Raw genomic sequence first — 25,375 nt, 5'->3', positions numbered from 1 at the left:
AGCCAGAACTCTTGCAAGTTTAGGATAGAGTGTGCCTATACGTATAACACATGAAGAAGCCAGTTGATTAATTCTAAACCGGTCTCGATTGGGCGAATGCCGACCCAGCATGGTCAGTTTCTTTGGACGAATGCTGGTGATTCAAAACACCTTGCATAAGTCTCAATTGGACGGACACGCAATCAAATACCATCAGGCCCGTTAGAAGCCAATCAGACGGCCACAGTAATCCCATACATTGTGGAGCCAAATTTACTGGCCGTCTTTTATCTTATCCTATAAATTCAACCGTCTCTGTATTTTTCACTCTCTTCATTAATCTTCTCAGCACTTTCTCCCCTATATACACAATCCCATACTGCATATAAATACCGAGAACCACATCGGCTTTTGCCTCCGGAGGTAAATTTTGGATGCATTAGAGAGCCTCATTTGGATCCTCTCTCTCTCTCTCTCTCACTGATCGGATCTAAGGTACGCTTTTCCGATTCAGATTCGCTTCCTTCTTCTATCGTTCGATCAATTTCGCGATAGGTGGCTGTTCACTGCGTAGAGAAAACTGTTAGGGATTCGATTTGGTTTTGTGAATTTCGTTGATGCGGTGGTGAATTTGGATTCGGATTTGTTTGTTTTGACAGTGATCGCGGTGGTGAAGATGTTGACCAAGTTTGAGACGAAGAGTAATCGAGTGAAGGGGCTGAGCTTCCACACTAAGAGGCCATGGATCCTCGCGAGTCTGCACAGTGGTGTGATCCAGCTCTGGGACTATCGCATGGGGGCTCTCATTGATCGATTCGATGAGCACGATGGACCTGTTCGCGGTGTTCATTTCCACAAATCTCAGCCTCTCTTTGTTTCTGGAGGTAACAGATTTTTGTCTGTGTTTTTGCCTTTTTCGGTTTCGCTTGCATTGGATGTGTGTAATTGTTTTTAGTAATTCCAGTATCTTGATTCGGTTCGGTGTCGTTGAGAATCGTATAGATCTAGGTTGAAGGACACTGTAATTAGAAAATTTGGAAGACAAATATTGAATTGGATGACAGGATAATGTGAGATGCATCGAGCTGAGTAGCAGCGATGGAGTGCTGGAGTGTAGTTTAAGTAATGGACTGGTTTATCGTATTGAGACGTAACACTTTCGAACATGTATAACAATTATTGGAGGAAGATTTATCTAATCATTTGTGTTTGTGATTTCATGGATATTCTTTTTTTCTCTTAATAATAGGATAAGCATTAAGCAATTATATTGTGCGCTATTGTACAACCTCCTTGTTTGCTTTCGTAAAGCCTTCTTATGATTGATGTAAGAGAAGTGTAAGTTGTATTTCAGATCACATTTGCTGTAATGCTAGCTTTTAGCTTAACTACTATCAGATCCAGTAAGACCTGTTCCTGGAAACTAGATGGTATTTTAAGTTTAAAGTTAAAGATAGCTCATGAATGACATCAAATTGAACAAGAATGATTATTTTATGGCAGCAAGCCCATTTTCCTTTATTAGTTGATACAATTTTGCGTTACACAGTTTCATTTTGCCCCTGGGGATATGGGATTCTTTATTTTATATTTATAGAAGATCATCAAGTTGTAGATGGTACAGTTTGTATTCTAAGCAATCTTGCGTTGTATTTTGCAGGGGATGATTACAAGATTAAAGTTTGGAACTACAAGATGCATAGATGTCTCTTTACTCTTCTTGGCCATCTGGATTATATTCGTACCGTGCAATTTCACCATGAGAACCCCTGGATTGTGAGTGCCAGTGATGACCAGACTATTCGTATATGGAACTGGCAGTCACGCACTTGTATATCAGTTCTGACAGGCCACAATCATTATGTTATGTGTGCCTCATTTCATCCTAAAGAAGACCTTGTCGTATCTGCCTCCTTGGATCAGACTGTCCGTGTTTGGGATATTGGTTCTCTTAAAAAGAAAACCGTGTCCCCTGCGGATGACATACTGCGACTAAGTCAGATGAATACAGATCTTTTTGGTGGTGTTGATGTTGTTGTCAAATATGTCCTGGAAGGCCATGACCGAGGTGTCAATTGGGCTTCATTCCACCCCAACCTGCCTCTCATTGTCTCAGGAGCAGATGATCGCCAAGTTAAACTGTGGCGGATGAATGGTATGCAATGCTAATTTTTCTTCCCTCCTTATCTGTTGTTTCTGCACTAATGAGGAGCGACCTTTGTTAATTCAGTGTCTGTTGGAATTACTAGGCTAATGGCTCTTTGGCAGATTCCTTTGAATATTCCTATTGACTTTGGATCTAAAAGTGAACAATTTGTTATCCTGCTTTCTTGAGCAGATTTGTCTTATGCCTTCACAATTTTATGTATATCTTTTCCTTTCTTATAGAACCAAGTTATGAGTTTGACTGAGTAATATACTGTCAATTATTGCATAAGAGGATTTCGTTCAACTGCAAGGGACTTTAGATGAAACTATAATGCTTTCATATGAATCCATGAAATTATTAATTTTAAACTTATGAAATGTATACTCACCATAATCCATGGGCATTGCCTGGATACCTAATTTGTTTGCACTCTTTAGAATCCAAGAGGTTTTACTGCTGCTGTGTAACCTGTGCAATTATTATACTGCCTGAAATTATTTCAGTTATTGATTTGAATTGTTCACCTGGTTTTTCAGATACTAAGGCTTGGGAAGTGGACACTTTGAGAGGTCACATGAATAATGTTTCATGTGTTATGTTTCACGCCAAGCAGGATATTATCGTATCCAACTCTGAGGACAAAAGTATCCGTGTCTGGGATGTAACAAAACGAACCGGAATCCAAACTTTCCGACGAGAGCATGATCGCTTTTGGATACTTTCATCTCACCCTGAAATGAATTTATTAGCAGCAGGTCATGACAGTGGGATGATTGTGTTCAAATTAGAGAGGGAAAGACCAGCCTTTGCCGTCAGTGGTGATTCTCTGTTCTATGCTAAAGACCGCTTTTTGAAGTACTATGAGTTTTCAACCCAAAGAGATACACAAGTTATTCCAATTCGACGACCTGGTTCCATCACTTTAAACCAAAGTCCAAGGACCCTTTCTTACAGTCCTTCAGAAAATGCCGTTCTTGTTTGCTCAGACTTGGATGGGGGATCCTATGAGTTGTATTTCATACCCAAAGACAGCATTACTAGGGGTGACAGCGCTCAAGATGCTAAAAGAGGTGTTGGTGGTTCAGCTGTTTTTGTGGGGCGGAATAGGTTTGCTGTGCTTGAGAAAACTACCAACAATGTCTTTGTAAAGAATTTGAAGAATGAGGTTGTTAAAAAGACTCTCCTCCCTTTTGCTGCTGATGCAATATTCTATGCTGGAACAGGTAGTTTGCTGTGTAGGTCAGAGGACAGAGTGTTTATATTTGATCTTCCCCAGAGAACTGTTCTTGGTGAACTTCCAACCCCCTTCATCAAGTATGTTGTTTGGTCTAATGACATGGAAAGTGTTGCCTTGCTGAGCAAACATGCCATAATTATTGCGAGCAAGAGGCTAGTGCACCAATGCACTCTTCATGAGACAATCCGTGTAAAGAGTGGTGGTTGGGATGACAAAGGTGTTTTCATTTATTCAACTCTGAATCACATCAAGTATTGTCTGCCTAATGGAGATAGTGGAATAATCAGAACCCTTGATGTTCCTATTTACATTACGAAAGTTTCTGAAAATACCATATTTTGCTTAGATCGGGATGGGAAAAATAAGGCCATAGTTATTGATGCCACAGAATACATTTTTAAGCTATCCCTTTTGAAGAAGAAATATGACAAAGTCATGAACATGATAAGGAACTCACAGCTCTGTGGGCAGGCGATGATAGCTTATCTGCAACAGAAGGGGTTCCCTGAAGTTGCTCTTCATTTTGTGAAAGATGAAAGAACTCGATTCAATCTGGCATTAGAGAGTGGCAATATTCAAATTGCGGTTGAATCTGCTACGGCAATTGATGAGAAAGATTATTGGTACAGGTTGGGTGTTGAGGCTCTTCGACAGGGCAATGCAGGTACTGTGGAACACAGCATAATTTGTTTAATTTTCTGGATTTACGTTTTTTTAGAAGGCTTTTTTGTTTTTGGATTCTGTGGTGCTCTGTTTTGTGTTGATTTTCATTCGTTCTATCTAAGTATCTGTCCTTGTAAATAATGCAGGTATTGTTGAGTTTGCCTACCAGAGGACCAAAAATTTTGAGAGGCTGTCTTTCCTGTATCTCATAAATGGTAACACGCAGAAACTGTCCAAGATGCTGAAAATTGCTGAGGTCAAGAATGATGTCATGGGTCAGTTTCACAATGCACTGTATCTGGGGAATGTTGAGGAGCGCATTAAGATATTAGAGAATGTTGGCCACTTGCCCCTTGCTTATATCACAGCGAAAAATCATGGGCTGCATGATATTGCTGAAAGGCTAGCAGCTGAGTTGGGGGATAATCTTCCGACTTTGCCCGAGGGTAAAGCACCACCATGTCTTTTGACTCCCCCAGCGCCAATAATGTGTGGTGGTGATTGGCCACTTCTCAGGGTAACGAGAGGTATGTTTGAAGGTGCGTTGGATAATAGGGGACCTGTGGAGGATGATGATGATGATGAGGGTGGTGTAGGCTGGGTTGAGGAGGATATGGTTATACATGATGTTGTTGTCCCTCCAGGTTTGGAAGATGAGGAAGTGCCCGCTAGTCCAGATGGAGAGATAGGAGGATGGGAGCTTGAAGATCTGGATATCCCCCATGAAGCTGAGACACCTAGGGCTTCTGTTAATAATCATTCATCAGGGTTTGTCGCTCCAACTGCTGGCATGCCTGTAAGCCAGATCTGGATCCAGAGATCATCTCTTGCAGCTGAGCATGCTGCTGCAGGCCATTTTGATACTGCAATGAGGTTGCTGAATAGGCAACTTGGAATTAAAAACTTCACTCCTTTAAGGCAATTGTTCCTTGATCTTCACTCTGGAAGCCACAGCTATTTACGGGCATTTTCGTCTGCTCCTGTGATTTCACTAGCAGTTGAGCGTGGGTGGAATGACTCAGCCACGCCAAATGTGAGAAATCCACCAGCACTTGTGTTCAATTTTTCCCAGTTGGAAGAAAAGCTCAAAGCTGGTTACAGGGCCACTACTGCAGGGAGGTTCACTGAAGCTCTAAAGCTCTTTCTTAGTATTCTTCATACAATACCTTTGATCGTTGTTGATTCGAGGAGAGAAGTTGATGAAGTCAAGGAGTTAATTGTAATAGTCAAGGAATATGTTATGGGTTTGCAAATGGAGCTGAAGAGAAGGGAAATTAGAGATGATCCAGTACGTCTGCAGGAGCTTGCAGCTTATTTCACACACTGCAATCTTCAATTGCCTCACTTAAGGCTTGCCTTGCAAAGTGCAATGTCAGCTTGCTACAAGGGGAAGAACCTTGCAACTGCTGCTAACTTTGCCCGGCGGTTGTTGGAGACTAACCCCACTGTTGAGAGTCAGGTAAGGTTAGCCAGGCAGGTGCTGCAGGCTGCAGAGAAGAATATGACTGATGCTTCTCAACTGAACTATGACTTCAGAAATCCATTTGTGACTTGTGGAGCAACATATGTACCAATTTACCGAGGACAGAAGGATGTCTCTTGCCCTTACTGTAGCTCACGGTTTGTGCCAAGCCAGGAAGGGAAGCTCTGTACTGTTTGTGATCTTGCGTTGGTTGGTGCAGATGCTTCCGGATTGCTCTGTTCTCCATCTCAGATTCGATAAGCAGGCTGCGAGACTAGGAGGAATCATCCTTTTGGCAGCAGATGCACTTTTGTCGATTGATTTTTGTCTTTCAGTAAATTGGTAAGAGATACTACAGGAGAGTCAAACATTCACATGAACTTGTTTTGCAATTTCTTTGTTTTTTGGTTTTCTCCATTTTCTTTTCTTCAAACAGCCAAACTCTTGGGAGCCTTTTATTCTTTCCCCGCTGTTTTGCAGTACTGTAATATGATTGTGCAGTATTCTGTTTGCAGTACTGTTTCATCAGATTACCAAACATTAAATGGGTGCTTTGCTTTTTTGTAGATAAAACATGAGCGGGACAAGTGAGCGGAAGGATGCTCTGTTTTCAGAAAGTAGGCGCTATTTTTATTTACCAGTGGGGAATGTAATCTCATAGTGAACATTTGAGTCTAGTTTGAGCAATTTCTTTTATATGTTGAGATGGTTATGTAATATTAAGCAGAGTATGCTCATAAATTTTAATAGTATAGTTACTTTTCAATGATCATGGTTATACTTTGTGGTTTTTATCATAATAATTCTATCATGATTGCGGGTTGTGCATTCAATAGTTCTGGTGAAAGCGTTATATTTATTTATTCTGAAGCAAAGATATTGCTTTGATAGAATGATAGATAGATAGGTGGACAAGCTACGTAAGACGGGAAGTTGGCTTGGCAAGCAAGTGTTCGGCTTTTGAGGTTGACAAACCGAATTTCTCAGACATGTCCAAGGCTTGAGGTAGCAAGCCATGTGGGAGGTCCCAGTTAAAGCAGTGCACTAGTTGTGCCAGAACTAGCCGAACTGTAGTTAGGCCTAACTGCATACCTGGACACCCTCTTCGGCCAGACCCGAATGGCATGAGCTGAAAATCATGTCCCCTTAGGTCTATGTTGTTGTCCACGAACCTTTCTGGATAAAATTCCTCTGCATTTTCCGACCAAACGATAGGATCTCTTCCGATGCTCCAGACGTTTACTATGATCCGTGACTTCTTGGGTATGTGGTATCCGTTGATTGATATGTCGTTGATGGATTCACGCGGGACTAGTAACGGAGCAACTGGGCGTAGTCTCATGCTCTCTTTCACCACCATATTCAAGTAATCCAGCTTTGGCAAATCAAACTCTTCAACCATTCGATTCATACCGACCACATTTTGGAGCTCCTCTTGGAGATTCTTCATGATCCTTGGATGCCTTAAGAGCTCCGCAAGGGTCCAAATAATTGCGGTAGCTGAAGTATCAAAAGCCGCGGCGATCATTTCTAGTAAGATGGCTTTAACATTTGCTCGATCAAGATGGACTACTTGCTCATCATTGGGGTTCAACGGTTGGTTCATTAACGAGAGCAATACGTCTACAAAGTCCTCATGCCGACCTTGTTTCCCATTCTTGGTCCTGGCAACTTGTTCGTGGTCGTCTACTATCTTCTCCAGGAGTTGATCGATCTGCTTGCTGATAATCTTTAAGCGCTTAGTCAATCCCTAGGACAAGGGAAACATTGCATCAACAAAACAAATTTATACATTGACAACAATCATTTATCATTGCATCATCGAATCAGGCATGTTATGCAGTGTCGATCGTTAATTATCTACTTCAAGATCAGGCCGGTCACCAGAAAAAAAGGATCTGCTGCTTATAAACTTTAGCTGGAAGGCAACAAATGCAGGCATCTTAATTGAAGGATATATTACCATAATCCATATATATATAAGAAAATTCCTATATATATATATATATATATAAGAAAACAATAATCTAGATTCTAGAATAAAGAAGATTTGGTTGGATATTGTCTGACATTGCATATTAATTCACAACTTCAAATATTACGTGATCTTCGAAGAGAAATGTCTATGGAGATCGAGTTAAGAACATGGGATCGAAATAGCTAGCTTATCGTACCTGAATATCAAATGCAGCCAGGGAAGGAACAAAATCAGCTATATTGAAAGCCCCTATCAATAACAACATTTCCTCAACAATGACTTTCAAATCAAACCTATCATCCGTTGTACAGCCCAACAACATCCTATAGGTTATGTTCTCGTTCATCGCGCCAATCAGCTCACTAACATTCACAACTCCACCTTCCTCTGAAGCTTTCTTCAGCTTCCTCACCAGCCCTCCCAGCTCCTCCTTCCGCAATGGCGCGAAAGCCTCCAGTTTTGCTGGACAAAAGAGCTGTAGCGTGCAGACCTTCCTCATATGGCGCCAGTAGGAACCGTACTGGGAAAGGATCATGCCCTTTGAGCCGTAGCTCATGTACTCCGTGGCTTGCATTTTGGGCCGGCTAATGAAGTTAGTGTCATGAGTTTTGAGGAATAGCTCTGCGGCTTTTGGGGAGGAGACAACTATGGCTGGAACATTGCCTAGACGAATGAACATGATGTCTCCGTATTCTTTGGCCAAGAGCTGGAGGCTACGATGGGGAAGCTTTCCTAGCTTGTGAAGGTTTCCTATTATCGGCAGCGGGCGGGGGCCGGGTGGTAATTTTTGGTGTTTTGGTTTTGATAAGGCAGAGATGAATGACCAAAGGCATGTGAGGAGAGCCAGGAGGATGGCTATTATTGTTGAAGGATCCATTGCATGTGCCTATTTCAGATCGATGAGAAGATACAAAACCAAGATGAAACTTAAATAGAGCTGCCTCGCTCTTGGGTCAAATCTGATGGCTTTAAAAGCTTGGATCCCGCAACATCAATGGCCTGTTGAAGGAAATAATGCTTCTGATTCATGTGGAGTTGAGACTGAGAGAGATAAAATGTGAAATGCATGGGATATGTGCCACTCAGCTTAATCAGCTCATTTATAGTGTGCTTCAACTCTCTAGTCCAGGCAAATGACTTTAAAACCTGGGAGTTGGACATCAGTCACATAACAAAGGTGTTTCTTTACTTTTAAAAGTATAAGTTGTTCTTTCTACGGTAACACATGATCTGGTTAAATACTTGCATGGTGTACACAACTATATATTTTCGTATCTGAAGAGATGAAGTCATATGAAAATCAAATTAATCGACCTTTTGGTCTGCACTCTATCTGCACAAGATTAATTTTGCGTGGGAGAGTTGCATTTTTTTTAAATATATATATATATATATGCAGCTTGAACACGATTAAAAACAAGAACTGTAATTAGTTGGTTCTAAATTTCTAATTATGAGTGTATGAACCCTTTAGGTATGTGGCTCACAATCGAGATACCAGTAATAACCTTATATGTAGGGCTCGGGCTGGGTCTTAGTAAATTTAAATAAATAACGGGCCGGATATTTTCACAAATATGAAAATCTAAGCTCGCCTACCTAAAACGGGTTTTTGCGGGCCAGACTCTACGGGCTTGTATAAAAAAAACATAATACTCTTATTTAAGGGTTTGGAACAATAAAATAATTATTAGAAAAACATTCAAAAAAAAAGTCACAAATAAATTCTAGTTTCGAAATATTGTCGATCGACACCGATAAATGTGATCGATATATATATATATATATATATTTAGAGACTTTGTAAAAATTTCGTCCATTTTGAACGTGGTTTGACCGTCTGTACCTACGGTCAACCAAAAAGAAGCGTTTTGACATAATAAAACACCATTGACCGGAACTTTGCCAAATAGGTTTCTTTGTTGCGACCATGCACGATTGGTGACAAAAATTAGGTGATTTCAAATATGTAAATAACTTTCGGAATTCGCATCTTGATAATGAGTCATCTCTTTAGGGCATATTAGTGGTGTTTTTGGTTTACCGGAAATTCTGACGATCAAACGAGGTCTGAATTGGATGAAATTTTAAAATGGTCACTTAATATATATACCGATCACATCAGATGGTGTCGATCGATTCCAAGAAGTTTCTTTCATATAGTCGCTTTATAATGCGATAGTTTTATTATAAACCTAATATAAAAAGTTATGATACATTAGTGGACACTTCGGCGATCGATAACTCTAGTTCGAAATATGATCGATCGACACCAACAGATGTGATCGGTATATATGTTTAGGGAACCCGTAAAAATTTCGTCTATTTTGGACATGGTTTGACCGTTCATACCTACGGTAAAAAAAAGACGTTTTGACATATTGAAATCTCATTGACCGGGGCTTTGTCAAATGTGTTTTCTCAGTGCTACCGCACACGATAGGTAACAAAAATTAGGTGATTTCAGATATGCAAACGGTTTTTGACGTTTGCATCTTTGTAATGGGTCTTCCTTTAGGGCATATTAGTGTTGTTTTCGGTTTATCGGAAATTCTGAAGGTCAAACGAGGTTACTAAATATAAGTAACGATCACATTGGCTGGTGTCGATTAATCCCGAGAAGTTTCATTCATATAGTCACTTTATAATGTGATAGTTTTATTTTAAACCTAGTATAAAGGTTATGATACATTAGTAGACACTCCGGCGATAGACAACTTTGGTTCTAAATACGATCGACACCAGCAGATGTGATCGGTATATATATTTAGGGACCCCGTAAAAATTTCGTCCGTTTTGGACATAGTTTGACTGTCCGTATCCACAGTCAACAAAAAAAGAGACATTTTGACATATTAAAACCTCATTGATTTGGATAATAATTAGTAGAATAAGTAGAATTCTGACCAAATAAATTTGTGCTAGCTCAATCCAGTGTTCATGTAATAAAAATATAGTTGCATAATACAAACAGTAATACTGATAAAATCATATCTTAGTTGCATTGCGCACAATTATTTAACCTGCAAGATTATGTATATATATAATGTCATGTGAGATTGCTGCCCATAACCATCGAACATGATCCACTTCATGATATTGACGTCTAGAATGCATTTGATGTTCATCCGGCAACAAAAACAAAGTCACCGGTGTGTGATTGTGAAAAAAAGTTGAGATGTCCGCACTATAAGGAGGTGCAGACGTTCGTCTCTAAACACTCCAAAATATATATATATATATATATATATATATGACTTTATTTAATTCTTTATTGAAGGAAAGAAAGGTGTGGAAATACAAGAAACCACGTAAGATTACATTGAAACAAAAAAAAATTATCTAGATAAGACGGTAAGTTGGCTTGGCAAGCAAGTGTTTGGCTTTTGATATTGCTAAACCGAATTCCTCGGACATGTCTATGTCTTGAGGTAGCAATCCATCTGGGAGCTCCCAGTTAAAGCAGTGCACCAGTTGTGCAACAACTAGCCAAACTGTGGTTAGGCCTGACTGCATACCTGGACACCCTCTTCTACCAGACCCGAATGGCATGAGCTCAAAGTCACGTCCCCTTAGGTCTATGTTGCTATTCACGAACCTTTCAGGATAAAATTCCTCAACATTTTCAGACCACACGTTAGGATCTCTTCCAATGCTCCAGGCGTTTACTATAATCCGCGACTTCTTTGGGATGTCATAACCATTGATTGTAATGTCATCGTTGGATTCACGTGGGAGTAGTAACGCACCACTAGGGTATAATCTGAAGCTCTCCTTGACCACCATACTCAAGTAATCCATCTTTGGCAAATCATACTCTTCCACCGTTCGGTTCATACCGACCACATTTTGGAGCTCCTCTTGGAGATTCTTCATGATCCTTGGATGCCTCAAGAGCTCTGCAAGGGTCCAAATAATAGCGCTAGCTGAAGTATGTAAAGCGCCGATGATCAATTCTAGTAAGATGGCTTTCACATTTTCTCGATCAAGATAGTGTACTTGCTCATCATTGGGGTTCAATGGTTTGTTCATTAACGAGAGCAACACGTCTACAAAGTCCTTATGCCAATCTTGTTTCCCAGTCTTGGTCCTGGCAACTTGTTCATGGTCGTCTACTATCTTCTCTAGGAGTTGATCAATCTGCTTGCTGACAATCTTTAAGCGCTTAGTCAATCCCTGGGACAAAGGAAACATTGCATCAACTAGACAAATTCAAGCATTGACATCAATCATTTGTCATTCATCATCAAATCAAGCATGTTATGCAGTGTCGATCATTAATTATCTATTTCAAGATCAAGCGGGTCACCAGAAAAAAAGTATATGCTGCTTATAAACTTTAGCAAGAAGGCAAAAAATGCATTATCTTAATTGAAGGATATATATCCGATGGAATTGACAGTTGATGGACCAAATTTCAAAATGTTTAGCTGACTGCTATGTGTGTATATATATATAGAGGAGGATTATCGGGTGTGGACGTCTGAACCGTGCGGATTCGGCCGTTCCGGCGACTGTCGACGCACAACGACGGCGCGGCTGGTGCTAGCCGTGCTCCCCTCTCCCGGCAATCTTGTATGTGTTGGCCGAATCTGCAACGCCGGTCACGGCTGTAGGAATCTCGAAAATTATACACGGTGCCGATAAACTTTAAATTTCCAAAATTTTCGAGATTCCGGCAACTACTGGCCGACAAAGACATGGGCGCGAGGAGGGAGGGAGTGCAGCCGGCACCATCCGCACCGTCGTTGCGCGTCGCCGGTCGCCAGAACAGCTAAATCCACACTTGAAACGGCCTATATATATATATATATACGATCGAGAGAGATGATGTCTGCACCCCTCAAAAGTGCGGATGTTCATGCTTTTCACTGAAATTCAGCGCTGGTAATGACTCTTTCCTTGCCAAACAAAGCCCGGGCCATGATTTGGAGGTTCTGCTTGTTGGTGGAGTCACCGGCAGTAGATTTGCAGTCAACGTTGATCGGGCATGAATTTTCCGGTGAGTTAGTTCCTTAAACGTTCGAGCTTGAGCTTGATCTCTTTGGACCTTAACTTCTTAGTGACGTCGTCGAGATGGTCCTGCGCTTCGTTCGGCACGAGAAACGTCATCGGGGTAGAGGGATTATGGTGAAAGCGCTGATGTTTATATATATATATATATATACAGTCTCTATCCAGAGTGAAGCTTCACTCTGAAATTACAGAGTGAAGTTCCAATTTTGGCACACTTTTCGGTCAAATTTTTTCACTATAAGTGATTCAATATTTAGGTATGTTATTCAAGATCATCTCTACAAAATTTCATCCAATTTGACAATGGTTTGAGCTTTCAAAATTGGGATTTACACGAACGGTTCACGTTGAACAGTTTTAATTCATTCATTGATTTAATCTAATTTCAATACCTTAACGATATCCAAATTAGATGAAATTTTGTATAGATGATCTTGAATATCATACCTAAATATTGAATCGCTTATGGTGAAAAAATTTGACCGAAAAGTGTGCCAAAATTGGAACTTCACTCTGTAATTTCAGAGTGAAGTTTCACTCTGGATAGAGACTATATATATATATATATATATATATATATATATATATATAAGCGGACATCCGCAACACACCAAAAGTGCGGATGTCGGCTCTTTCACCGGAATCCAACCACCCCGACGACGTTTTTTCTTGCGAACAGTCTTGGACTATCCCGACAACGTCACCAAGAAGATAAGGGCCAAAGAGATCGAGCTCGAATGTCTTAGGAGCTAACTCACTGGAAAATTCATGCTTGATCAACATCAACTGCAAATCGGCCTCCGGTAACTTGATCGCAAGCATAAACTCCAAATCATAGCCCGGGCTTTGTTTGGCAAGAGAAGAATCGTTGCCGGTGATGAATTCCGGTGAAAACATAAACATCCGCACTTTTGGGGCGTGAGGACATCCTCTCTTGATCGGTTCTGTATATAATAAAACAATAATCTAGAATAAAGAAAGATTTGGTTCAAAAATTGTCTGACATTGCATATTAATTCATAACTTCAAATATTTCTTAATCATCGAAGAGAAATGTCTATGGAGATCGAGTTGAGAACATGGGAATAGCTAGTATTCGAGCATATGAGCATATTGGAGCATTGGGCAGAGCTGCAAGTGCAAGTGGCAGACATGGTGAACTACCTGAATATCAAGTGCAGCTAGGAAAGGAACAAAATCAGCTATATTGAAAGCCCCTTCCAATAACAACGCTTCCTCAACAATGGCTTTCAAATCAAACCTGTCATCCCTTGTACAGCCCAACACCATCCTATAGGTTATGTCCTCGTTCATCGCGCCAATCTGCTCACTAACATCCACAACTTCACCTTCCTTTGAAGCTTTCTTCAGCTTCCTCACCAGCCCTCCCAGCTCCTCCTTTCGCAATGGCGCGAAAGCCTCCAGTTTTGCTGGACAAAAGAGCTGTAGCGTACAAACCTTCCTCATATGGCGCCAGTAGGGACCGTACTGGGAAAAGATCATGCCCTTTGAGCCGTAGCTCAGGTACTCCGTGGCTTGTATTTTGGGCCGGCTGGTGAAGTTAGTGTCATGAGTTTTGAGGAATAGCTCTGCGGCTATTGGGGAAGAGACTACTATGGCTGGAACATTGCCTAGACGAATGGACATGATGTCTCCGTATTCTTTGGCCAAGTGCTGGAGGCTACGATGGGGAAGCTTTCCTAGCTTGTGAAGGTTTCCTATTATCGGCAGCGGGCGGGGGCCGGGTGGTAGTTTTGGTTTTGATAAGGTAGAGATGAGTGACCAAAGGCATGTGAGGAGAGCCAGGAGGATGGCTGCTGTTATTGTTGAAGAACTCATTGTTTCTGGCATTCCAAAATTTGAGATGAGAGTCATGAGACTCATGAGAGAGATAACGGTGAATGTGGGTCGTGAATCATTTATATTTGTGGACCAAGACACCAAGTATTGTATTATTGTGGCGTACTGGCGTTCATGGTGAATCATTTATATTTGTGGACCAAGACACCAAGTTTCACCCTTAATTAGTTCAGCTGGCAACATCACCCTGCATTTAGAGCGAGTTTCATATGTGCTTTGTCTTTTTTCCTTTAGAACATTTTGCCTATATTGTTTAACTTTTTCAGGGAAGTGAAATCTATTTTTGAAAGGTATGTGATTCCGGGGTTCATTCTTCAGCCAAGAACAGCGTCCACATCAGAAAACTTTCAAAGGAGAATATAAGGAGTGATCAATCTTGTGATGACGATGAAGGCTGGAAGAGGCAACAATATAATGGGGCTGCAAGATTGCAAGACCGTAAATCTTATGTTAATAAGGAAAAGAGTGTAAGCTACTCCAGTGTCGGCTCCACTAGAAGGTCTCCGAGACAAGATTGCCATCGTAATGAGATGTATGACGATCACATAGTTTTGGGTCATCGGAAGACTTCTCGTTTGGTGGTCGGTCATAGGGAAGGGAAACTGTATAATAGCAATGAGAAATTAAGTTCAGAAACGGATGATATGCCGAGTGCTCCAGTGGGCACAGTGAAGAGAAACACAGACATTATCATAGAAGTTCGAGAAAGGAAAATAAAATAAGAGAGCAGTGTGACAGTGACAAACACAAACACTATCATAGAAGCTCCAGATATCAAAAGGAATGGAGAGAGCAGTGTTGTAGTGATTCTAGTCGGAGCCATCATCAATATATCAGTGAGAAAGATGATGAGAGAGAAATCGGCATGATTTCAAAGGGCGGAAACATCACATTAACTCGGGATCTGGTTTAGGACACAGTATATCCAGCGATAAGTGGAGTAGTCACGATTTTAAAAAATCTGAGCACAAAGCTAAGTCTAGTGCTGATGAGCCGGGTCATGACAGGTGGAAAATGGTTAGTGGGTTAGATGAAGATCAGATAGAAGATTATCGGTATTGTAAACGGAAAAGGGTAAAATGATAGAATCAGCAAGGCAATTTTGTGAGGTAATTGTGTAGATGAAGTCACGTTTCTCAACTTTGATGTTCAGTCTGGTACTTTTGATTTCAGTGATACTTGTATTAGCTAATACATGTTACTAGACAGTAAAAAGCTATCACAGTATTTGTTTTATTTATTTTTCCTTGAATAGCATCTACTTATAGTCCCATACTAAGTACTTGTGCCAGAACTAGCTTAACTGTGGTTAGGCCTAATTGCATACCAGGACACCCTCTCCGGCCAGACCCAAATGGGAGGAACTGAAAGTCATGTCCCTTTAGGTCTATGTTGTTGTTCACGAATCTTTCTTGATAAAATTCCTCCACTTTTTCTGACCAAACGTTAGGATCTCTTCCAACATTCCAGATGTTTACCACTATCCGCGCCTTCTTGGGTATGTGGAATCCATTGATTGATATGTCCTTCATGGATTCACGTGGGATTAGTAACGGAGCAACTGGATGTAGTCTGAAGCTCTCCTTGACCACCATACTCAAGTAATCCAGCTTTGGCAAATCAAACTCTTCCACCATTCGGTTCATACCGACGACATTTTGGAGCTCCTCTTGGAGAATCTTCATGATCCTTGGATGCCTCAAGAGCTCTGCAAGGCCCCAAATAATAGATGTCCCTGAAGTATCAAAAGCCGCGCCAATCATGTCAAGTAAGATGGCTTTCACATTTATTCGATCAAGATAGTGTACTTGCTCATCATTGGGGTTCAACGGTTTGGTCATTGACGAGAGCAACACGTCTACAAAATCCTCATGCTGGCCATGTTGTTGGAAAAAATGGTTGGAAAAACCATTTAAAATTAAATTTTAATTAATTAATTAAATTAAGTTAAACTTATAATTAATCAAATGTGAACATAGATTTGAGTTCTCCATAATGAGGGCTACAAGATCATATGTTTGTTTGTGTAATTTGGTTTGTGGGTGAATAAGAAATTGTCACTCAAAGATGGCTACTTAGAATGAGGGAAAGATATTTGTCCCACATTGGAAAAGATAAGTGTTGAAAAGACTTTATATAGAATCCATTGTGTATATTTTGTAAAGTGTGTAAGCCCCCTTATACCCTCTCGCGCACGCGCAGGGGGGGTGCAAATCCTAGGTCGCAAGGGAAACTCGTGTATGCCCGTGCGACCTGCGGACACGAATGCAACACCGAATTGAGGGTCGGAACGCAGATTCTTTTTGCATTTCCGAAAATTCGGTTTTGACTTTTCAAATTCTCTTAACTGTTCAAATTCTTCTTTTGTAACAACTGAGTTATTGTGTGTTATGGAGAATTATAACAGAATTGAAATCAATGTTTGTAACATATGTAACTCATATATGTTATGATCTTTTGATTTCTATAACCGCCATCTTATTTATTGCTGATTGCAAATCCTCACAGTATAAATAGCCACCATCCTTTCATTGTAAAATCATCCCATTCGAAACACATTTCTCTCCCACTCTCAAAGTTCTTAGTTCTTCTCTGGTGATAGAGAGGTACATTTCGAGTTCGTTGAGGGTTCTAGTTAGTAGTGCAACTTTCTAGAATTGTTTAGTCGTTATATCCTGGGAGACAAGCGCCAAGCATCCTTGTACCGGTAAAGGAGGCGTAAATGTCTTAAGGACTGTGTGGTATCACACACGTCTCGACTAGTTCTTCCATCACAAATCGTTCGGTATTTTTTGTTGAATTTCTTTTCGTGTTCTTCATTTCTGATTTATAATTATTTATAATTCAGCTTATTAATTATATATGCAATATATCACTGTTATTACAACAATCTTAAGACATTTATTTTTGATATTGCTTATATAATTTGTATTCGATATTTATCTGAATTTTTTCAAGTAAACTTACACCTTGTGTGTGTGTTTCGTTTCTAAAAATGACTAACGGAGAAAATTCTGGAAATGGCAAGGGACCTTTGGTGCCAACTGTACCTACTGCTCCCGTTGTACCTGTCTCACTATCCCATGGGGAAAAACCTGAGAAGTTCAACGGTTTGCATTTCAAGAGTTGGCAACAAAAGATGATGTTTTATCTAACCACTCTGAATCTTGCAAGATTTTTGACGGAGAATGCTCCTGAGTTAAAGGAAGATGACCATGGCGATCAAGCAAAGATTGCTGATGTTAATGCATGGAATAATTCTGACTACTTATGTAGGAATTATATCATGAATGGTCTAGCCAACTCATTGTACAATGTGTACATTAGCATGAGAACGGCAAAGGAGCTATGGGAATCCTTGGAGAAAAAATATAAAATCGAGGATGCCGGCGCCAAGAAGTTTATCGTGGGCCGTTTCCTTGATTATAAAATGGTGGATTCGAAAACTGTGATGAGTCAATTCTCTGAGATTCAGCTAATCCTGCATGAGATTCACGCTGAAGGAATGCAACTAGGTGAAAGTTTTCAAGTGGCATGTGCTATTGAAAAGTTACCACCTGCTTGGAAGGACTTCAAGAATTATTTGAAGCACAAGCGAAAGGAAATGACCATGGAGGATCTAGAGGTTAGACTTCGCATTGAGGAAGACAACCGAGGATCCGAAAAGAAAGCATGGATCAATGATGTCTCTGCCAAGGCAAACATGATGGAACATGGTTAAGGTTCCAAAAACAAGAAAGGCAAGTATCATGGGTCCAAACTGGGGCCGAAAGGAGGCATATCCAAGAAGCCAAGGTTTGAAGGCAAGTGCTACAACTGTGACAAGACTGGTCACAAGTCTGTGGACTGCAACAAACCAAAGAGGAACAAAAAGAGAGAGGCAAACCTGATTGAAGCCGTCACTCAGGAGGTTGCAGACATGAACCTCTGTTGTATGATATCAGATGATAGCATGGAAAAAGTCAGTGATTATGACTGGGGACTAAATGACTTAGAGCTATGGTATGACCAAGCCAAGTTTTTAGATTGATCTGTAGAACAGAACTGAAATTATCGAATAAATTGATGTATGTTCTTAAGGGTTTTATGAGTATAAAACTCCGTGTTAACAAATGTGTTTTGTCTGAAATTGACATAGAGCCATGGGTGGTGGATTGTTTATTGTCAAAAACTAGTTATTACACCTATATGAGTCTTCCTAATTTATGGTAGTGAAGAATATAATATATGTCAATTAACATGCACAAGTGTGAACTTGTGTAGAGACAAAACTGATTAGATCATCTTCCAAAGTATTGAAGGAAACAATGAACCCCTTGATCTGATTCATACAGATGTGTGTGATTTAAAATCAACGGTATCTAGAGGGAATAATAAATACTTTATTACCTTCATAGATGATAGCACGAAATATTGCTATGTGTATTTGCTAAAATGCAAAAGTGAGGCCATAGAGAAGTTCATTCTCTATAAAAAGGTTGAGAACCAACTCAACAAGAAAATTAAGGCACTAAGAAGTGACCGAGGGGGTGAGTATAAATCGCCATTTGCTGAGACTTGTGCTCAGAATAGGATTATACATCAAAGGACTGCTCCATACTCACCACAATCAAATGGTGTAGCAAAACACAAAAAACCATACTCTAAAGGATATGATGAATGTTATGCTACTCAGTTTTGAGATGCCACCCAACATGTGGGGAGACGCGATTCTCATGGCAAATTACTTTTTAAATAAGGTGCCCAAAAGGAAAGAAGAGAAAAAACTCCATATGAGTTATGGAAAGGGAGAAAACCATCCTACAAATACTTAAAAGTATAGGGATGTTTGGCAAAAGTGAAAATTCCTAAGCCTAAAAAGGTGAAGAATGGGCCTAAAACGGTTGATTGCATCTTTATTGGATATGCACATAACAGTTCGGCTTATCGATTCCTAGTCCACGATTCGAATATTCCTGAAATCCATAAGGATACGATAATGGAATCGAGAAATGCATCTTTCTTTGAAAATGTATTTCCACGGAAGTCTAGAGAGGAATTTAATTCTTCTAAACGGGCACGTGAAGACAACCGAGCCGAAACTGATGATGCTCAAGATCAAGAATCTGAGTTGGAGTCCGAATCTAAGTCTGAGGTTGAACCTAGACGAAGTAAAAGGGCAAAGACCGCAAAGTCCTATGGACCTGACTTTCTGTCATATATGGTTGAAGGTGATCCCCGTACCTTCAAAGAGGCAGTTAGCTCTACCGATGGTCCTCTGTGGAAAGAAGCAATCAAAAGTGAGGTTGACTCCATCATGCAAAATCACATTTGGGAATTAGTGGATTTGCCACCTGGATGTAAGCCTTTGACTTCCAAGTGGATTTTCAAAACGAAATTAAAAGTTGATGGGTCAATAGACAAAGTACAAGGCTAGACTTGTTATTAAAGGCTATATGCAAAAGGAGGGTTTGGATTATTTTGATACTTATTCTCCTGTGACGAGAATAACCTCCATACGGATGGTACTTGCAATTGCAGCATTGCGCAAACTTGAAGTACACCAAATGGATGTAAAGACGGCTTTCCTAAATGGAGATGTAGAAGAAGAAATCTACATGGAACAGCCAGAAGGTTTTTCTCCTCCTTCTCAGAGTAAGAAGGTGTGCAGATTGGTTAAGTCATTATATGGCTTAAAACAAGCACCAAAACAATGGCATGAGAAATTTGATAATGCCATGATCACCAGTGGATTTAGAATAAATGAAGGTGATAAGTGTGTATATATCAAAGACACTGAAAATGGATATATCATTTTATGTCTGTATGTGGATGATATGCTTATCGTTGGGAGCAACGATAAGATGATCAAGTCTACTAAAGACATGTTGAATTCTAAGTTTGACATGAATGACTTGGGACTTGCTGATGTCATTTTAGGAATTAAAATTACGAGAACATCAGAAGGGCTAGTGTTGAGTCAAACACACTATGTGGACAATATTCTTGGGAAATTTGACAAGGAAGGTTCTGGAATTGTCAGAACTCCTGTAGATTTAAATCTACATTTGTCCAAGAATAAAGGTGAAAGTGTTTCGCAATTAGAGTATTCAAGAATAATTGGGAGTCTAATGTACTTAACAAATTGTACAAGACCAGATCTAGCTTATGCGGTTCATAAGCTAAGTAGGTACACGAGTAATCCTGGAGCTATGCATTGGCAAGTGATTGGAAGAGTACTCAAATACCTAAGGTATACTCGTACCTACGGGTTGCACTACACATCATACCCAGCTGTTATAGAAGGGTTCACTGATGCGAACTGGATATCTGACATGAAAGACTCAATGTCTACTAGCGGATATGTATTTACGCTAGGAGGTGCAGCCGTGTCCTGGAAGTCCTCAAAACAAACAGTTATAACTAGATCCACAATGGAGTCTGAGTTTGTAGCACTAGACAAATGTGGGGAGGAAGCAGAATGGCTACGCCAGTTCATAGAGGACATTCCTAGATGGACAAAACCTGTGCCTGCGATCGGTATACATTGTGATAGTCAATCTGCAATTAGCAGGGCACAGAGTAAGATGTATAATGATAAGTCTAGACACATTCGTCGAAGACATAATACCATTAGACAACTACTCTCAACTGGAGTTATCTCTATAGACTATGTAAAGTCTAAGGATAATATTGCTGATCCTTTAACTAAAGGGTTAAACAGAGAGTTAGTTGAAAAATCATCGAAGTGAATGAGACTAAAGCCCATTGGAAATTAAAAATCACTACAGTGGATACCCAACCTAGCTGACTGGAGATCCCAAAATCTAGGTTCAAAAGGGAAAACCAAACTGTAGAGATTAGTTCGGATCACTGTGGGGAGTTCCCCAAGTCCATTCCTATGATAAAAACCAGTGATACCCGTAAAGGATGAGGTTAAGTTAAAACTTTTAATGATTCTTATGCGTTGAGAAATCGAGCAGAGTAATGCGGGTTACTCTTAATTAAGAGATCACCTATGCAAGAGAGAAGTGGGGCCGCTTCTAGGGGAGTTAATGAGGGCATAACTCTTATCAAACTACTTGCAGAACCAGGCGTGTGTTCCATGGCCAAAATGGGCACAAAAATGAGAACCGAAGTGTACCAGGGAGACTCCTGTGTAAAGTATGTTATCATTTACACAAATGACGAATAGTTCAAAGACATCGCGTCTATTATTTAGTTAGTAAAGTAAGCATACTTTTATAAGGGAAGGTTCAAAGGGTCAAACCTACCTATCCTATGCAGGTTTCAACCGTAGAAATCTATCACCAAATTCTATCGAGTCTTTGGTGGTCAATTTCATTCATGTGGGGAATTGTTGGAAAAAATGGTTGGAAAAACCATTTAAAACTAAATTTTAATTGATTAATTAAATTAAGTTAAACTTATAATTAATCAAAGGTGAACATAGATTTGAGTTCTCCATAATGAGGGCTACAAGATCATATGTTTGTTTGTGTAATTTGGTTTGTGGGTGAATAAGAAATTGTCACTCAAAGATGGCTACTTAGAATGAGGGAAAAGTATTTGTCCCGCATTGGAAAAGAGAAGTGTTGAAAAGACTTTATATAGAATCCATTGTGTATGGATTGTAAAGTGTGTAAGCCCCCTTATACCCTCTCGCGCACGCGTAGGGGGGGTGCAAATCCTAGGTCGCAAGGGAAACTCGTGTATGCCCGTGCGACCTGCGGACACGAATGCAACACCGAATTGAGGGTCGGAACGCAGATTCTTTTTGCATTTCCGAAAATTCGGTTTTGACTTTTCAAATTCTCTTAACTGTTCAAATTCTTCTTTTGTAACAACTGAGTTATTGTGTGTTATGGAGAATTATAACAGAATTGAAATCAATGTTTGTAACATATGTAACTCATATATGTTATGATCTTTTGATTTCTATAACCGCCATCTTATTTATTGCTGATTGCAAATCCTCACAGTATAAATAGCCACCATCCTTTCATTGTAAAATCATCCCATTCGAAACACATTTCTCTCCCACTCTCAAAGTTCTTAGTTCTTCTCTGGTGATAGATAGAGGTACCTTTCGAGTTCGTTGAGGGTTCTAGTTAGTAGTGCAACTTTCTAGAATTGTTTAGTCGTTATATCCTGGGAGACAAGCGCCAAGCATCCTTGCACCGGTAAAGGAGGCGTAAATGTCTTAAGGACAGTGTGGTATCGCACACGTCTCGACTAGTTCTTCCATCACAAATCGTTCGGTATTTTTTGTTGAATTTCTTTTCGTGTTCTTCATTTCTGATTTATAATTATTTATAATTCAATTTATTAATTATATATGTAATATATCACTGTTATTACAACACATGTTTCCCACTCTTGGTCTTGGCAACTTGTTCATGCTCGTCTATTATCTTCTCCAGGAGCTGATCGATTTGCTTTCTAAGTTTCTTTAAGCGCTTGGTCAATCCCTGAGACAAAGGAATCATTGCATCATTAATTAAGACAAATTCATACTATATGTGTGTGTGTCACCACTCACCACATCAAGTACTTGTAATTCTGTAGAATGGAACCATTGCATCATTGAATTAATTTTAATTAATGTCGTATCTACTCCAAGATCAGGTCAGCCTTTCTGGAATCCTCTGCTTATAAACTTTGGCTGGAAGGCAACAAATGCATGCATATGCATCTTAATTAAGTACGTACGTACGTACGTACGTACATGTATGCCTATCATCGATCAAAAGTACGTATTAGCAGTACGTAGCATATAACATGACCAATATTGGATATAATTAGTATAATTTCCATCCAAACAAATTAAGTCATTAAGATATCTGGTTCATTATATTAGCTAGATATGAAATCAATTAAGATCAACTGCTTAAGGGAAAGGATATATATCGCCGGAATTAACAGTTGATCGATCATCTGGCTTTTTTAGATGGGGTCCAACAAAATGATAAGTACCCCCGATCGATGACTAATTGCTGCTGACTAGCTGGTTAATTATTTGATCAAAAGTAGGTTAATTTGTTGATCCCAAAGGGTTAAAGTAGTTCATGGGTTCGAATTTTCAAAATATAAATACATAAATATCACAATTAATAATCTAGAATAAAGAAGATTCGGTTCGAGATTGTCTATCAATGCATATTGGTTATGGTTCTATATCAATTAATCATCGAAGAGAAATGCGTATATATGGTAAAAGATCGAGTTGGGAACTTGTGGGAATAGCTAGCATACCTGAATATCAAGTGCAGCAAGGAAAGGAACATAATCAGATATATTGAAAGTCCCAAACAAGGATAACAATTCCTCAATAATGGCTTTCAAATCAAAGTTATCAAACCTAGCATCTTGTACGTTATGTCCTCATTCAGCGTTCCAATCTTCTCACTAATATCCACGACTCCACCTTCCTCTGCAACCACTCTCAGCTTCGACACCAGTGCCCCCAGCTCCTCCTTCCGCAACGGCGCAAAAGACTCGATTTTTGCTGAACCGAATAGCTGAAGCATGCAGACCTTCCTCATTTGGCGCCAAAAGGGACCGTACTGCGAAAAGACTATGCCCTTTGAGCCGTAGTACAAGTAATCCGAGGCTTGGTCTGTCGGACGGCTGGCGAAATTAGTGTCATGAGTTTCGAGGAAAAGCTCTGCGGCTTTGGGAGAGGTAATAGCAGCGGAAAATATAGAAGAATTTCACTTTTCTATTGAACAATTCATATTACAAAGATTACATTTTAATCTATGATAATATAGTTCTCAAAGTAAAATACTTCTTACTTGATAATCACAATCAAGTGTTGAAACAACCTCATTAAGACCGTTGCTTCAAGTGTCGATTACAACCTCACTAAGATCGTTGTAGTCACATGGATGATCAACCTCACTAAGAACGTTGATGTTGTCACTAAGGTCTTCAATGGAGTCACACAGATCTCTTAGAACTGAGCTCTCCTTTTTGTGAAATTTCTTCTATTTGGTTTCACCTTATTTCTTCTCTATCCGTGTGTGTTTGAAGGCTCCAAACCTACTGCATATATATATCCTATATATACCAGCCGGCCATCATCTAAACCCTAACACAAATATGTATTAAGCTCAAATCCCTTCCTAATATAACTTTAGATAGAAAAGGAAAAAATCCATATAAATATGGAATACACCTTTTAAAATAAAATACTTTTTTTATAACAATTCCCAAACACCATTTAACTAAATATATATTCTCAAATATATATCAATCTACCCATAATCAAATCGGTGGAGACTTCTTTGGTAGGAAAAACAAACCGTAATATTTTCCTAGTCCAATTAGGAAACAACTTCAATTCTCCTTTTGCATATCAAATCTTCATGACTTGTCCTCCACACCTTTGGATATTCATCAACTATATGGAGGTCAATATATGTACCTTCAGACTACGATGAGAGGAACACTGCCTAGACGAATGGACATGATGTGTCCATATTTCTTGGCCAAGTGTGTGAGGCTTCGATGTGGAAGGTTGCTTAGCATGTGGAGGTTTCCGATTATTGGCAGTGGCCGAGGGCCGGGTGGTAGTTTTTTGTATTTTGGTTTTGAGAAGGCAAAGATGAGCGACCAAAGGCATGTGAAGAGAACCAGGAGGATGGCTATTATTGTTCAAGGATCCATTGTACGTGCCTTTTTGGATCTGCTTAAGGAGATAGAAGATTTTTTTTAATAGGGCAAACAACCCTTAATTTATTGAAATCAAACTAACAAAAGAGGGAGACAAAATAACCTGACATCCTATGTCTGATAAACTCCAACAAAGAGGATAAACAAAAGCTCAATCCGACATGTGTACACCCACACATGCAAAACTATATATATATATATATATATATATATATAACTCCTAGAAAATAGCAAATCCCCAGCCAAGAAACCCTTAATTAAACGACGGGATGAAACTGGTAATATTGGCAGACAATTTTGAGATATCAAGAATAGAGAAAATAGACATATCGTGATGCTTCTTGTAAGGATGAAAAGAATGCATAGCAGATTCTC

General features: G+C 39.7%; 3 protein-coding genes and 1 pseudogene across 3 annotated transcripts; 1 reads left to right on the top strand and 3 right to left on the bottom strand.

Annotated features, from left to right (window-relative positions):
• The first annotated feature begins 313 nt into the window (after positions 1 to 313).
• LOC126794306 (coatomer subunit alpha-1-like) lies at positions 314 to 6,323 on the top strand. Its single transcript, XM_050520982.1, has 6 exons — positions 314 to 474; positions 639 to 863; positions 1,640 to 2,134; positions 2,665 to 4,029; positions 4,175 to 5,832; positions 6,058 to 6,323. Exons 2-5 carry the CDS (start codon positions 656 to 658, stop codon positions 5,749 to 5,751), a joined length of 3,645 nt encoding a protein of 1,214 aa, XP_050376939.1. The 5' UTR covers positions 314 to 474; positions 639 to 655; the 3' UTR covers positions 5,752 to 5,832; positions 6,058 to 6,323.
• A 14-nt stretch (positions 6,324 to 6,337) lies between these two features.
• LOC126794312 (cytochrome P450 CYP736A12-like) lies at positions 6,338 to 8,349 on the bottom strand. The gene is made up of 2 exons (XM_050520990.1): positions 7,665 to 8,349; positions 6,338 to 7,240 (listed from the first exon to the last, which is right to left on the bottom strand). Exons 1-2 carry the CDS (start codon positions 8,343 to 8,345, stop codon positions 6,407 to 6,409), a joined length of 1,515 nt encoding a protein of 504 aa, XP_050376947.1. The 5' UTR covers positions 8,346 to 8,349; the 3' UTR covers positions 6,338 to 6,406.
• A 2,461-nt stretch (positions 8,350 to 10,810) lies between these two features.
• LOC126794317 (cytochrome P450 CYP736A12-like) lies at positions 10,811 to 14,326 on the bottom strand. The gene is made up of 2 exons (XM_050520994.1): positions 13,649 to 14,326; positions 10,811 to 11,644 (listed from the first exon to the last, which is right to left on the bottom strand). The coding sequence occupies exons 1-2, from the start codon at positions 14,321 to 14,323 to the stop codon at positions 10,811 to 10,813; spliced, it is 1,509 nt and encodes a 502-aa protein (XP_050376951.1). The 5' UTR covers positions 14,324 to 14,326.
• A 1,280-nt stretch (positions 14,327 to 15,606) lies between these two features.
• On the bottom strand, positions 15,607 to 25,110 carry LOC126794071 (cytochrome P450 CYP736A12-like; annotated as a pseudogene).
• Between the last annotated feature and the right edge of the window lie 265 nt (positions 25,111 to 25,375).

This window comes from Argentina anserina, chromosome 5 (assembly GCF_933775445.1).
Source record: "Argentina anserina chromosome 5, drPotAnse1.1, whole genome shotgun sequence".
In the NCBI taxonomy this organism is placed as follows: domain Eukaryota; kingdom Viridiplantae; phylum Streptophyta; class Magnoliopsida; order Rosales; family Rosaceae; genus Argentina; species Argentina anserina.
The sequence above is the reverse complement of the archived record's forward strand: the minus strand, read 5'-3'. Positions and strand labels throughout refer to the sequence as shown.

What these genes read in the sequence shown, in the direction of transcription:
- LOC126794306 (XM_050520982.1), top strand. Translation starts at nt 656, where the DNA reads ATGTTGACCAAGTTTGAGACGAAGAGTAATCGAGTGAAGGGGCTGAGC. An exon ending in TAAACTGTGGCGGATGAATG is followed by an intron (nt 2,135 to 2,664) that starts GTATGCAATGCT and finishes CTGGTTTTTCAG; the next exon opens with ATACTAAGGCTTGGGAAGTG. An exon ending in TCTTCGACAGGGCAATGCAG is followed by an intron (nt 4,030 to 4,174) that starts GTACTGTGGAAC and finishes TAAATAATGCAG; the next exon opens with GTATTGTTGAGTTTGCCTAC.
- LOC126794312 (XM_050520990.1), bottom strand. Translation starts at nt 8,345, where the DNA reads ATGGATCCTTCAACAATAATAGCCATCCTCCTGGCTCTCCTCACATGC. An exon ending in TGGCTGCATTTGATATTCAG is followed by an intron (nt 7,241 to 7,664) that starts GTACGATAAGCT and finishes CCCTTGTCCTAG; the next exon opens with GGATTGACTAAGCGCTTAAA.
- LOC126794317 (XM_050520994.1), bottom strand. Translation starts at nt 14,323, where the DNA reads ATGAGTTCTTCAACAATAACAGCAGCCATCCTCCTGGCTCTCCTCACA. An exon ending in TAGCTGCACTTGATATTCAG is followed by an intron (nt 11,645 to 13,648) that starts GTAGTTCACCAT and finishes CCTTTGTCCCAG; the next exon opens with GGATTGACTAAGCGCTTAAA.